The 12,847-nt window shown below is 39.8% G+C and overlaps 1 protein-coding gene across 1 annotated transcript in view; it reads right to left on the reverse strand.

The window, feature by feature from the left end:
• The window catches only part of npffr1l2 (neuropeptide FF receptor 1 like 2), a 32,419-nt gene extending 31,442 nt beyond the window's left edge, over positions 1-977 (reverse strand). Inside the window, exon 1 of the mRNA XM_041999731.1 lies at positions 635-977. Within this exon, the coding sequence (XP_041855665.1) occupies positions 635-977 (343 nt within the window). The remainder of the gene's footprint in view (positions 1-634) is intronic.
• Between the last annotated feature and the right edge of the window lie 11,870 nt (positions 978-12,847).

Raw genomic sequence — 12,847 nt, forward strand, 5'->3', positions numbered from 1 at the left:
AAAAATGGGAACAAAAACAAAACTGTTGCATTTTTTATTTTTGTTCTGCACAAATATGCTGCAGCTTTTCCAGCTGTGCATCTTTTCAGCTCCAAAGACACTAATGCTCTCCCCTTCCATCAGAGATGCCAGGCTTTTAAACTTAGCACTGATAGCAAGTTGGATGGTCCACTTGCTCTCAAGTCTGGAAGATGCTGTGTCCATGAATACCAACACAAATTTTACATTTTGATTCGTCTGACCACAGAGCAGCATTCCACTTTGCCTCAATCCATTTGAAACTGGCTTTGGCCTTTGTTTTTCTTGTTCATCTTTTAGCCCAGAAAGGGATTTCTCTGACAAAATCATGGCTGTTTTTATGCAGTGTTGCATGAGGCCATGCAGATTATTGGTATCCAATACTGATTTTTAGCGCACCAATCCTACATCTCTAATGTGCATATATGACTACAGATCAATTGCCCTAATCAAGAAAGTCTTTTAGCTATCAGGACCCATTAGATTATCAGTAATACTGGAGTTGGTGTGGACAGAGAGCATAGCTGAAGAGCAGACCTATTTTTATGGATTAAAAAAAAAGTTAAACAGATAAATTAAAGTCACATTATAGTCTATTTGTTAGGCTTTGTCTTACCTGTGATAAGGTTGTCCACCAGTGTTGTAGGGATGCAGAAGATTCCCACCAGTAAGTCACTTATAGCCAGGTTGAGAATGAAGAGGTTGGTAACTGTGCGCATACAACGGTTTTCCAGGACAATCAGACACACCAGGATGTTACCCACCATACACAACAAGAAGATGAAGAAGTAAGCCAGGATGTAGCTGGCAGCTACATAAAGAGAGTGTTGATAGTAGGGGAAAAAAGTGATATTGGTGAAGTTGGTGGTGCCATCTATGCTGGTGTTTAAAAGGGATGTTATGATGGCTGATCCTTCTGGCTCTGTCCCTTCCTCGCTCATAATGTCCTGCATCTCCATCCTTCACATGAAGCAACACTGCAGGGGAAGCAAACAAAAACAGGAGGTGATCACAGAGAGATCAGTGTGTTTTACAGAGTAAACCAATAAAAATGTTGTAGAGCTGATTATTGCAAAGAAAGACTTATCTTATTATAACTTTAATTAGTCTATATTAACATGGACGATTATATAATCAGTTGTACTCTCACAGTTTCTACAGACAGCTATTTGAATGCCCGTTGGATAAGATAAAAACACATCTAAACTTAATTTTGTAATCAGCGGTTAATTGCACGAGCAGTTTAAAAAAAGCTCTTGAAGCTTTGCAATGCATTTTGGTTAAGGGTTACTCACGTTCTGATTTTTAAATCTAAAAATGGTAAATCTAAAATCCCAGCACGTTGTTTGGAGAAACTTTAAGACCTATGACAAGGATCACCAACTCTAGTACTTGAGGGCCAGTGTCCTGCAGGAATTGAATGTTTCCCAACTACAACGCTTGATTAAAATAAAATGGATCTCCAACAGCGTGTTAAGTTTCGTGCAAGTCTGTTAATAACCTAATCATTTTAATCAGATGTGTATAATAATTTTGACATATTACCTGGTAATAAATGGTAAATAATCCCCACCAAAAATGTCAATTTTTCCTTCCATTTCGTTGAAGGCCCAATAAAGACCTCATATTGAAAAAAATGGGACTTTTCTTACCATTTTTTTTCATGGGTCAGGACTTAAAGGGTTAATATATAGTGTACAGCCACTTTATATTGCCTCTTCTGGTCAAGCGACCTGGCAATTTCAAGGCCATTTCAGTGAAAGACAACATGGACAATTGCTGGTAGCTATATCTGTATGTTAGCAAAGAGAGTAAGAGAAATGAAAACAGATCTAGCATGCAATGTGATGAACATACACAACTCAAAACTACAAATTCAAGACATTTCTAAATGACACTATAAATATAATCTCTTAATCAATTCATACAGTAATTCTTATGCACTCTATAACATAAAAATTACATTTGTGTTGGTTTTGTATGCATTTCTCCAAATTTCAACACAGTAGGTTATGTACAAAGAAACAAATTAAAAATATAATGGATGTATGGATGGAGGCGAGATTTTGGAAGAAAGGGGAAGAAGGATGAATGGATGAGGGAGGCTGAGGGTGGATGAATGGCCAGAGGAGAGAAGGATGGATGTATGGTTGGATGAGATAAATTGATGAGGAAGGATAAATAGGGACAGGGAGGTTACGAATACTAACTGGTAAATGAACTTGGTAAAAGAAGGCTCAAAGGGAGATCAGTGGTGTGGCTGAGGTGTGACCTTGCTGTTATACGTTAACATCTTCAATTAATTAATCCCAGTGAGCAAACAAAAATTAAATCCAGAGTGAGCTGTTGCTGTACAACACAAGCACTGACTACTCCTCTCAGCTGGTCAGCTCAAAAACATGATGAGTACTTAAAAATCCCAGAGCATCCGTGCAAAGAGCAAACACCTTAGTATTTATTATGCAAGGATATGGAAATGTGAACAAGCCGTAACCTTTAACATTTTTTTTTTAACCTTGTGAGGGCTGAGATGAAGGACTGCAATGAACATTTACCCACACACACTACAAAAAGCTATAAAGTTAAGAAGATTAGGAAGATAAAAAAGTCAGTAGAAATCCAAATGCTGAAACTGTAATGGTGCTTGACCCAACAAGCCAACAACACGAGTTTCCCTCTGCAGCTGAGTGCTAAGAAAAGAAAAACTGACCACCTGATGGCCGTAAGAGCAGGAATAGATTACTGCAGAGATACCAATTTTCCATAGCACGTTTACACCAGGAAGATGCTCTCTGACTGACAGCATGGTCTTGACTCCCAATGTTACACTGATGAAAGACCAATAATTATATCCTGCTGTATTCCAGCATTAAGCCATCCATTCAGCCTATTCTGCAGCTCCCTGCCTGCACAATATAAAAACCCCTTTCAATCTATTCAAACTATATAACAACAGAACTGAGTTCTTGATTTTGGTTTCCAAGTTGCTTCTGTCCCCTTCTGCTTCTGAACAATAACAATGGTTATGTTTGACATATCAAGCCATAAACATATGTATATGTAAAAGAACAAGTAATAATTCTATGCATGAATGATACTTAAATCTATATACTGACATTTTCAGATTATTCTACATAAAGAACTGCAAGGATACAGTCTCTGTCCTTTAAAAACTGTGCAAAGGTTTCTTTTTCCTGCAGGACAGTTGCATTGGAGTTCTGTCAGTGATTTCCCAAATCCCTAACCAGGTACTCGAACAAGAGTGTGGACAACTGTAGAGTAGCAACCCCAAATCTTTGAAGCTAAACATAAACAGCTCTGCCTTGATGGAGACTTCTCAAAAACCTCCTGAAAACCCTCCAGTTCATGTTTTCCTCTGCTGTGATTACAGTTATCCATTAGCACTGTTATTTTCTGTTGTTGTCATTTCTTCTGCCCCTCTATAAGTAAGTAACACATGCTTAATGTCACGGAAAAGGTGCAGAGTAAATGCAGGCTAACACTGTTATTATTGCCATTACTTCTGCGTACAACACCAGTTAATGATATGTGCAAGACATCTCGAAACCGTGAAAAAAAAAAGAAGAAAATGCTACAAAAGATACCTTAGTAGTTTGTCAGTCTAACAGTATATGTCTGGAAGCATGGTAACCACAAGTCAGTTGAAAAAAAGTTGAAAAGATGTTGAAAAGACATTGTTTGTCCAACATCTAATGAATATTGTGGTTTGGCTGAAAAGTAAACAATCTGAAGACATCTGTTTTCACAACGTAGAAAAGACATTTATATAAGAAATGGCCCTAAACCTGCATATTCCAATGAAGGGTTGCAGCGCCTATACTGAAGCAGTCACCTTTCCATCATGAATAAGACAAGGGAATTTCACAACTTCCCTCTTAACTCAGAGAGAACCCATGCATGACTAGAACACAGGAACACACAACCAAGCTGAGACTCGAACCAGCGACTCTCTACAAAACAAAAGTGCTAACCACTACACCACCATGCAGCAGCACACTCAAAGGTGAGGACATATTTTTCACAACAAAGAAAAGATGTCTTCTTTAGGCTTTTTCAGCATATCAATGATCAGGAACTAATCAGCTGACAAAATATAGTGCATGGAAAATATTTCAAAATATTCTATACCACAACTCATCATGGCAAACTTTTTTTTTCCACGTGGTGAAATGTTTGTTTTTATTTCTGTATGTTGGGCGAATGTAAAATACAGTATCATATGCTGCAAATGTTCTCTTTTCAGGTTATTCTATGAAGTTGCTTTTGTGACCTGATCTGAATGTTTTGTAGAGGAAAATCTGAAAATCCAATTTGAACTAAATCAATAAACTAGATTAATAGGATTTTCCTGAAACGCACTTAATTATTTATTTATTTTTTTTACCTATGACATAATTTGACACCCGTTTACCTTCATCAACTTTTCCATTTTCTGTTTTAAAAGGATAACACTTTAGGATAACTTTATATAACTTTATTTAAGGGGGGGCTGTATGTGGTACCTGCAGGAGACAGTATTCATATTTATTTATTAGATTTGGCCCACAGTCACTAACTGTGCCTAAGTCAGGTTAACTTTGGTCTAAATCTGGTCCATGATGGACGTCTAAACAGGGCCCAAATTTCAAAGTTTTTTTTTTTTGTTGTTGTTTGTCTATGGGAAATGTTTGATGTGTTTCAGGCTGGCAGTCATGCTTCTTTCATGATTAACATCTGCTTTTAGGATAGTTCACTGGTCCTAATATATAGTTACAGTTCATCAGTAATTGCTAGCAAGTCTGTATTCGATTAATTGTCTCAGGATTTGGTGTTGAGCATGCTTATATGTATCTCTACATCCTCTGTCAGAAACACAAAGTTTATGTTGCTTTAAGAAATATGTGTTAAAATTGAATTTGCTTTGCTTTTATTTTGATTTTGCACATCTTACATGTGCTTGGTGACAGATGGTTTGCATCAGAAGGTTCTGCAAGGTTTAGAACCGAGATGTGCTCTAACAGACTCCAAAAAAAAAAAAAAAAAAAGTCAACCCATGTGGAGAAATAAACCTTCCAGCAAAATCTTAAAACATGCTTTAGCACATGGATTTCTGTCCTTGTGGCAAAGCCTACTTCACACAGTGTGACACCTCTTGTACAAAATCCGTCCTACAGAGACTCAAAAGACCCAGGCAATGCAAATAAACAGAGCTGTGTGAAAGCTTTACTCTCAGTAGGCAATTGATCTAGTTATTTTGGTGCAATTCTCACAAGTTTCCTGATGCTGACTATAAAATGGTCTGTTCTCTGTAAACAAGTGACAACCATGTCTAAACAATAACAGGATTAACAGTACCATTTTGTTGAATACCTTAATACCTCAGCTTTTCCAGTGTTACGCTGTAACACCAGACAGTTTCTGTGTGCTATATTAACACTGCAAAGACATTCTGATCTAATACTTCTCAGAAAGATAAATTACTTTTTCCAAGATGTGTAGCATATGTACATTTTACATTTATAAAGTTGAAAAGAATATACCCCTTTTTAAAAAAAAAAAATCAAAACTGTTATGTGGACTGGAATTGTTTGGACTACTATGTCGCCAGAAGATGACGGCATATGACGTGCGACAATATATGTCTTAGGACCCAGCTAAGATATAGCTTTGGCATGTGGCTGACGTTAATGTGCTGCTGCTGTTATTAATAAAGCGCCGTTAATACAAGAGTTGTGATTAACGTGTCAGAAGTGGCCGACTAAACGCTTCAAAGACATGGCTGAGTTCGGACCACCGGAACAGTTTGACCTTTCTCAGCCAGCAGAGTGGTCGGTGTGGCGCCACCGATTGGACCGGTTTAGAGTAGCTTCAAAGCTCGACCGGGAGCCCGGTGTTGTGCAGGTGAACTCTCTGCTATATGCCATGGGTAAAGACTCTGAGCCGATATACGAATCCTTCGGATACGACGGAGAGGATCAAAGTCTGTTCGACTTTGAGATAGTTATCGCGAAGTTTGTGCCCAAGCGAAATTGATTCATTACCGTGTATACTTCCACAAGAGAGCTCAGCGGCCGGGGGAGACGGTCAAGGCCTTTGTGAGGAGCCTGTATGAGCTAGCCCAACACTGTGAGTTTGGCACGGCTAAGGACGAACACATAAGGGACAGAATTGTTATCGGCATATTGGACGGCGACATATCTCAAAAGCTTCAACTGGAGCCCGACCTCACACTGGAGAAAGCCATTCAGATCGCAAGACAGAGCGGACAGATCAAGGAACAAAATGCCACAATGAGAGAGACACACTCAATGGACGCTGTGAAACGGGGCATGCAGAAAAATGCACACGCCAGGAAGCGCAAGGACCTGCATCTCACCAGGCCTGAAAACAGTGAGTCACACCTACAAGCATGTCCCAGATGTAATCAAAAGCATGTGGGAAATAACACCTGCCCGGCTCGAAATAACAAATGTCATAAGTGCAACAAATTGGGACATTTTGGGGCTGTAGGCAGAACAAAAATGCTGAACGAGCTGGCAGCACCCGGTGTCACCGGCAGTACGGCTTCATTCTTCCTCGGGGCTGTGTTGGACTCCGACGTTACAGAAATAGAACAGCCTGGGTCAGATGAGGAGTGGCGCATGACCTTGCCAATAAACAGCAGCCCAGTCAAGTTTAAGACAGATACTGGGGCAGATATGCCCGTCATCTTCTAGAGCACGTTCAACAGACTCCCATAGAAGCCTCGCCTCGTTAAGACGTGACCGAAGGAGTCCAGTCCCGGCGGAGAAGTAAAGTGCGTTGGAGAATTCCTCGCGGTCACACACTACAAGAGAAAGAAATACTCATTCTGGGGGACCATACATCACTGTAACGCCACGAAGGATCCCATTCAACTTCTCTCTGAAGTCGAAGCAGAGCTAAAGAGGATGCTAACCATGGACATCATCGAAAAGGTTACAGAGCCAACAGACTGGTGTGCACCGATGGTGCCCACAGCTAAAAAGAATAAAGACCAAGTGCGAGTGTGTGTGTGGACCTCAAGCACCTGAACAAAGCAGTCAAGCGTCAGAGATACATGATTCCAACACTGGAAGACATCACGCCCAGGTTAGGTGGAGCAAAGTTCTTATCAACACTGGATGCTTTAAGCGGCTTTTGGCAGATCCCTCTCGACCCCAGCAGCAGGAAGCTGACAACATTGTTTCTGCTTCCGCCGCCTGCCATTCGGGATCTCCTCAGCCTCAGAGATTTTTCAGCGACTAATGATTGACCTGCTTAAGAGTCATTAGGGACTCGTCGTTGTAATGAATGACGTGCTGGTGTTCCAATCGAGTGTGGAGGAACACGATCAACGCTCGGACGTCGTTCTGGACACCATCAAACAATCTGGGCTGAAGCTGAACAGCGCTAAATGCCAGTTTTGCAGAACGGAGTTGCGCTACTTCAGCCACATTATCAGCGCAGATGGGGTGAAACCTGACATGAGCAAAGTCAGAGCCATTACGGAGATGCCCAGCCCGACTGATGTCGGAGAACTACGCCAAACCCTGGGCCTAATCAACCACATGGGGAAGTTCCTGTCAGGACTCTCAACCATGCTACACCCAGTGAATGCACTACTCAGGTCAGACAGCAATTCTACAACTATGACAGAGGCAAGTACTCAAACAGTTGACAACACATTGGATGCAGCGATGTCTGTTAACCAATAACCATGGATCATATTCATGCAGGTAAGCATCTGGAAAAATTAGAGGGAGTCTTTGAATCTTGTTTGTCAGTCGGAAGCAAACTGTGCTGCTATGCACACAAAAACATAAATACATATGTTGACATGGTTAAATGTAATAGATTTGTGTGATTTACCATGTTCATTTTATATTAGCATATAATGTGTAACCCACTACACATCTCTAACAGAAAACCTCCAGTAGTAAATTACTTGTGTGAATGGTGACTATGGAGAAAAGTTTAAACCAAACAGCACATTTTCCTGAACATGTCTGATATTCATGTGATATTTGGCTATAAAAATCTCCACATTTTAGTCTGTTAATTTCTTCTGCCTTTTAGTTCATTGTCTTCATATTTAAGAATCAAATGTTTAATTTTGACTGGTCTTTTAGAAGAACATGTTAAAAAAATGGCCCAGAAAGACATTGTAAAAATAACAACATAGTGTTTCAAATCTGTGTATTCATGCCTGTGGTATTAAACAGCATGATAATAATGGATTCTTGCTATGCTTTAGCTTCAATAAAAAATAAACTCTTATTTTTTTTTTATTGATTTCTTATACTGTCAGAAAACCAGCATTAACAACTGCTTACATTATGGACATGATTTCCACCAGACATACCTTTTGGTTTGCATTTAGATGTATCCAAGCCTTACTAAAGTACTTTTACATAATTCTGAATTTTAATTACTTTGTTAGAAATATTGTATATCAACAATAAAAAATGTATAAAAATTAACTTAAACATAACTTAAAATAACTTAAACTGAGCCTTACAGTCACTCAGAAATGTTAGTAAAGTGGTATCTGTTCAGCCATTGTTTTGTTTTTTTACTGAGCATTGTTCTTGTAGCAGCTATTGATTTTTCTCTTGAGGTGGGCCCTTGTGTAACCTCCTCCTGAGCATGAAAGAAGAGACAAGGAGCAATTTTCCATTACAGTGATTTAACACAATACACTAATCTGCAAATCAACTCAATGTTGTCTCACAATCAGTAACAATTTGCGTCATGTCTAACAGAAGAAAATACTGCAGTCATGCCATTTCTGTTACACAATTACATAAGATTTTGCTTTTTACTACTTCGGAAATCATGAAATGAAATAAATATTATTATATAAACTTATAAAGTAAATACACAGCTGAAGTACAAGATTGTCAGCAATTTCTTTTGCAGTGGTGTGGGATCAGCAATCAGTAATCAACAGGTGAAAAGAAAGGTGCTGTGTGTAATATGTTGAACTGATGTTGCCTTCTTGTGGTGGGAACGGCTTCCACCGTTTTCCCCTTCCACCAGTTTGCATTCATCAGGTGTGATCTATATGTGGTAACTGCAGGGCGGAGCTGACAGCTTTCTAGTTTTAATGGTGTTTACTTCTCAGTATGCAGCTTCTTCCCTTTTGTGGCGCGTTGGAAGTTGGCACAGTTGGAGCCTGTATGTCTATGAAAATGAATTATTTGAATGTAAGCGTTAATCTAAGATAACTGTGTTCTGTCCTTGTTACTGTTATATAATTTGATCCCTCACTGCTGGATGGTTAACTCCTGTGTTACTGCCTGAGATTATATCAGCGCACCAGGACTGGTGCAAACTCTCACTGTTCTCCAAGGCCTGAATGTCGATGGAGTTGTTACCTATAAAGTCCTGGATCTCGACAAAGATGTTGCTCATCTCCCTGTCCTCCCAACCAGCCACAGCTTACCACAGCTGGACACGGCAGGGGACCTGTCTGGCTTCAGGGAGTTTGTAGGGGTGGGCAGCCATTGCAGTTTTCTCCTATGTTGTCAGGTAGGAAGGTAAGTTACTCCATTTTGATATGTCAATGAAAAAACTACTGTGACTTCACTAATAATGGCTATTTGTGTGTAAAGGATGTAGTGGCACATCTTTTTCTTCCGATGCTTTGACATATTTGGAAAGATAACATGAGTTCAGTTTCAGTCTCAACCCTCACTTCTGTGGCTCTCCAGCTTCATTCAGGTGGGTCATTTTTTTCCTTTCTTTGTGGATTTTCTTGACTAAAACAGACTAAAATGGAATTGCAAAACAGAGCAGACTTCTTAACTAAGCCAAGATCATTCATTGTCTGCACTATGTAGCATATCCTCTATAGGAAATAGGAAAGTACAATCAGCTTTGCAGCATCTCTTGTGGCAGCAGCATCAGAGCCAGAGACTGCAAGAAAGTTAACAAAGGGATCAAGATGGCTGATTCTGTACTTGAAAAAACTCTGGCGCTGACCCATGTCCACAAAAGAACGCTGCACAACTGCTTAAAATAATAAACGAGCCAGCAGCCATCACCCTCTGGAACAGAGCAAAAGCTTCTTCAGATTATTTATTGTTTTTAATTAAAAAAAAAAAAAAACACTACAAAATTACAACTTCCCTCTGGGATTAATAAAGTATTTTTAATTTAATTTAATTTTTTTTTAGTTAGTTAGCTAATTAGATCATTTACAGTAGTAGCGGTTTAAAAGTTCCCCTGTTTCCATGATGGGTCCTTGACTGGTTCTTGACTGGTCCTTGACTGGTGCTTGACTGATCCTTGGCCGATCCTTCACAGGTCTGTGGGGGTAATGTAATCCCCCGCAATGACGTCGTCAGCGAGGCTCTGCCCCTAAGCAGCCCAAGTAAAAAAACAGCTGCAATCCCTCTTTTGTCCACGGGGAGGAGCAGTGATTTGATCTTGCTGCTCTCTAAACAGTTTATAATGAGCTGTGTCGCTCATTTGTTGCATTTTTGCCAACATTTAAAAAATGATTTGATTTGAAAATGGCGTCAAATAAATGTATCAAAAAAGCCGACATGTGTAGCTAATGGTGTTATGAGGCAAAGCACAACCTCCTCAAGTCGGCTAAGTGGTGAATGTCACTAGCAGCGAGCTTTCTAAACATCCCGAGGAGCGCCGCCAGCGGTCATTTGACTGCAACGTAAGTTATTCACAGTGGGGGTTGATACAGCTGCTGCATAACTGAATATTGACAAAATCATAACGTAATATCGGCAGGTAAAAATAACATAATACTGATAATGTGTAAAGCAGGGATCACAAAAGTCGGGACCCAGCCCAACCTATATTCTGAATTAGGCCTCAAAGTGCTATTATCCTAAGTAGATAAGTAAATAAATGGTTTATACTGTGAAATGAAGTGTCCCTGGATTTTATTCATAGGATCTAGTGATAAAACGTGATAAAACGTCATACAGCTGTGTCTCAGTGGTGGGACAGCCGCCTGCCTGCTGTCTGAAGCAGGCACATGCGCAAAGGCTGGTAGGAATGACAGGAACCAGCAGCCTATCAGCACACAGGGTTTGTGATCTTACAGCCAATCAGAAGCAGAGTAGGGCGGCCATTTATTACAACTCCATAGCCGTGATATATGACAGTTTGGCTGAGAAAGAGTCTCCCTGAGCGGCTCTGTGGAAGTTTAGACGTGCTAAACTGCTCGTAAATATTGATGTGTTTACTTTTCCAAACAAGTAAGCAGGTAAAACTATAGACAACAACTATCTAATAAAAGTCCTAAAATACCAGGTTCAGCCATTTAGTTTTTAATACACTATAAGCATGATAGCATGACTGGCGGTCATCAAAAGACCGCTGGCGGCGCTTCCAGTGTTTAACACTAGAAAACCCAGAGATTTCTTACCCCTCTACCATGCCCAGAGTACAACCAAAAGGCTGCCCGGTTTGAAATTAACAATTCAATGGCCAACAATTAGCACCTTTACATTTGTAAACACAGCCATTACCTGCCGTTAGCTGTTCAAGCATACTCCTTGGGGGGAGGAGTGTGCTTGAAAAGAGCTAGGGACTGTGCTGTATAGTTTCACTCACCACAAACGGTATATGTGCTTTTGACCATTTCTCACATTTTCATGTACCCTTTAATGAGCATTGGTCATGTGAGTTTTCATCGTCATCACACTATTGTACGCCCAGCTTGCTTTCAAGTGAGAGATTATCACGTTTCTGTTTCCACAAAGGCCAAAAGGAAAGCATAATCAAGTATTTCAAATGTGAGATAATTACATTCCTTTTGACCTGGGAACAGAAAAGCAAAATCAATTTAATGTTCCTCACTTCCTAATATGGTGCAACAAGGTTCACAGTCCTCAATGTTTTTAGTAAAAAAATAAAATAAAAAAAACACCTTACTAACAGGGTGGAATGGAACATAACAGAGTGGAACAGAATATAACAGGGTGGAAAATATTTGTTCCCAATTCCAAATTCTGATGATTTTCCTCATTGTCCTGCATTTTGCCATCTGAAATGACAGGTATTACAAGGATTGGTGATAGGTAGCTGTAATTTTTTCTATTTCTCTTTCCAGTCTTTGTTTATTCCTTTTTGTCTGACTTTGACCTAACTGTCTTTGCCTATAACAGAAAGAAATCAAAAGACGTAATTAACATGCAGTTGTATTCGTTTTAAGGGTATTGGGTGATTCGTGTGGAGAAGGTATCGCTGCCCTAGCCTTTTCCCTGGTTTGCGCCTCTCTCTTTCTTACTTCCACTTTTTCCCCTGGGCACGCTTTCCTCGCTCAGTGAGGTCTGCAATTCTTTTTTTTTTTCTGTCTTTCCTGTACATATATATAGTGTTAAAAGACACACAAATATCTATATTTATATTATCTATTATTGGTAAGCTAACTTGCCAATATCGCATAATAATGAAAGCCAACGAGCCTTCTAACAGTCCGGTTACTTATGGATCCGCTATGTTGCAAAGAATTCCTATAAAGACAGCCTTTAAACATAAGTCTGTGTAAGTACTTTCAAAAATATTTTATTTTAACACAGCAAATTTCACACAGCAAATAACACACAGAAAACCAAAGATGTAGGCCTACAGTAGCCTATACAGTAAGTCCCTTTAACGGCAAAAGCCTGGGCGCTGCGTTTCGGGATCTGTCTTGCGGGGAGATCTCAGTCTTTCGTTTATCCTGTTGGTAACACTTTACAATACTGGACGCAAAATTTGCTTCGTTACTAGGGAACACCTTGGGGGCTAATCAGTAAGTAATGGGTAGTTAACCAGTACTTACTGGTGACCACAAAGACCAGGCTTATTAGGGAAC

This window comes from Melanotaenia boesemani, chromosome 11 (genome assembly GCF_017639745.1).
Source record: "Melanotaenia boesemani isolate fMelBoe1 chromosome 11, fMelBoe1.pri, whole genome shotgun sequence".
Taxonomy (NCBI): domain Eukaryota; kingdom Metazoa; phylum Chordata; class Actinopteri; order Atheriniformes; family Melanotaeniidae; genus Melanotaenia; species Melanotaenia boesemani.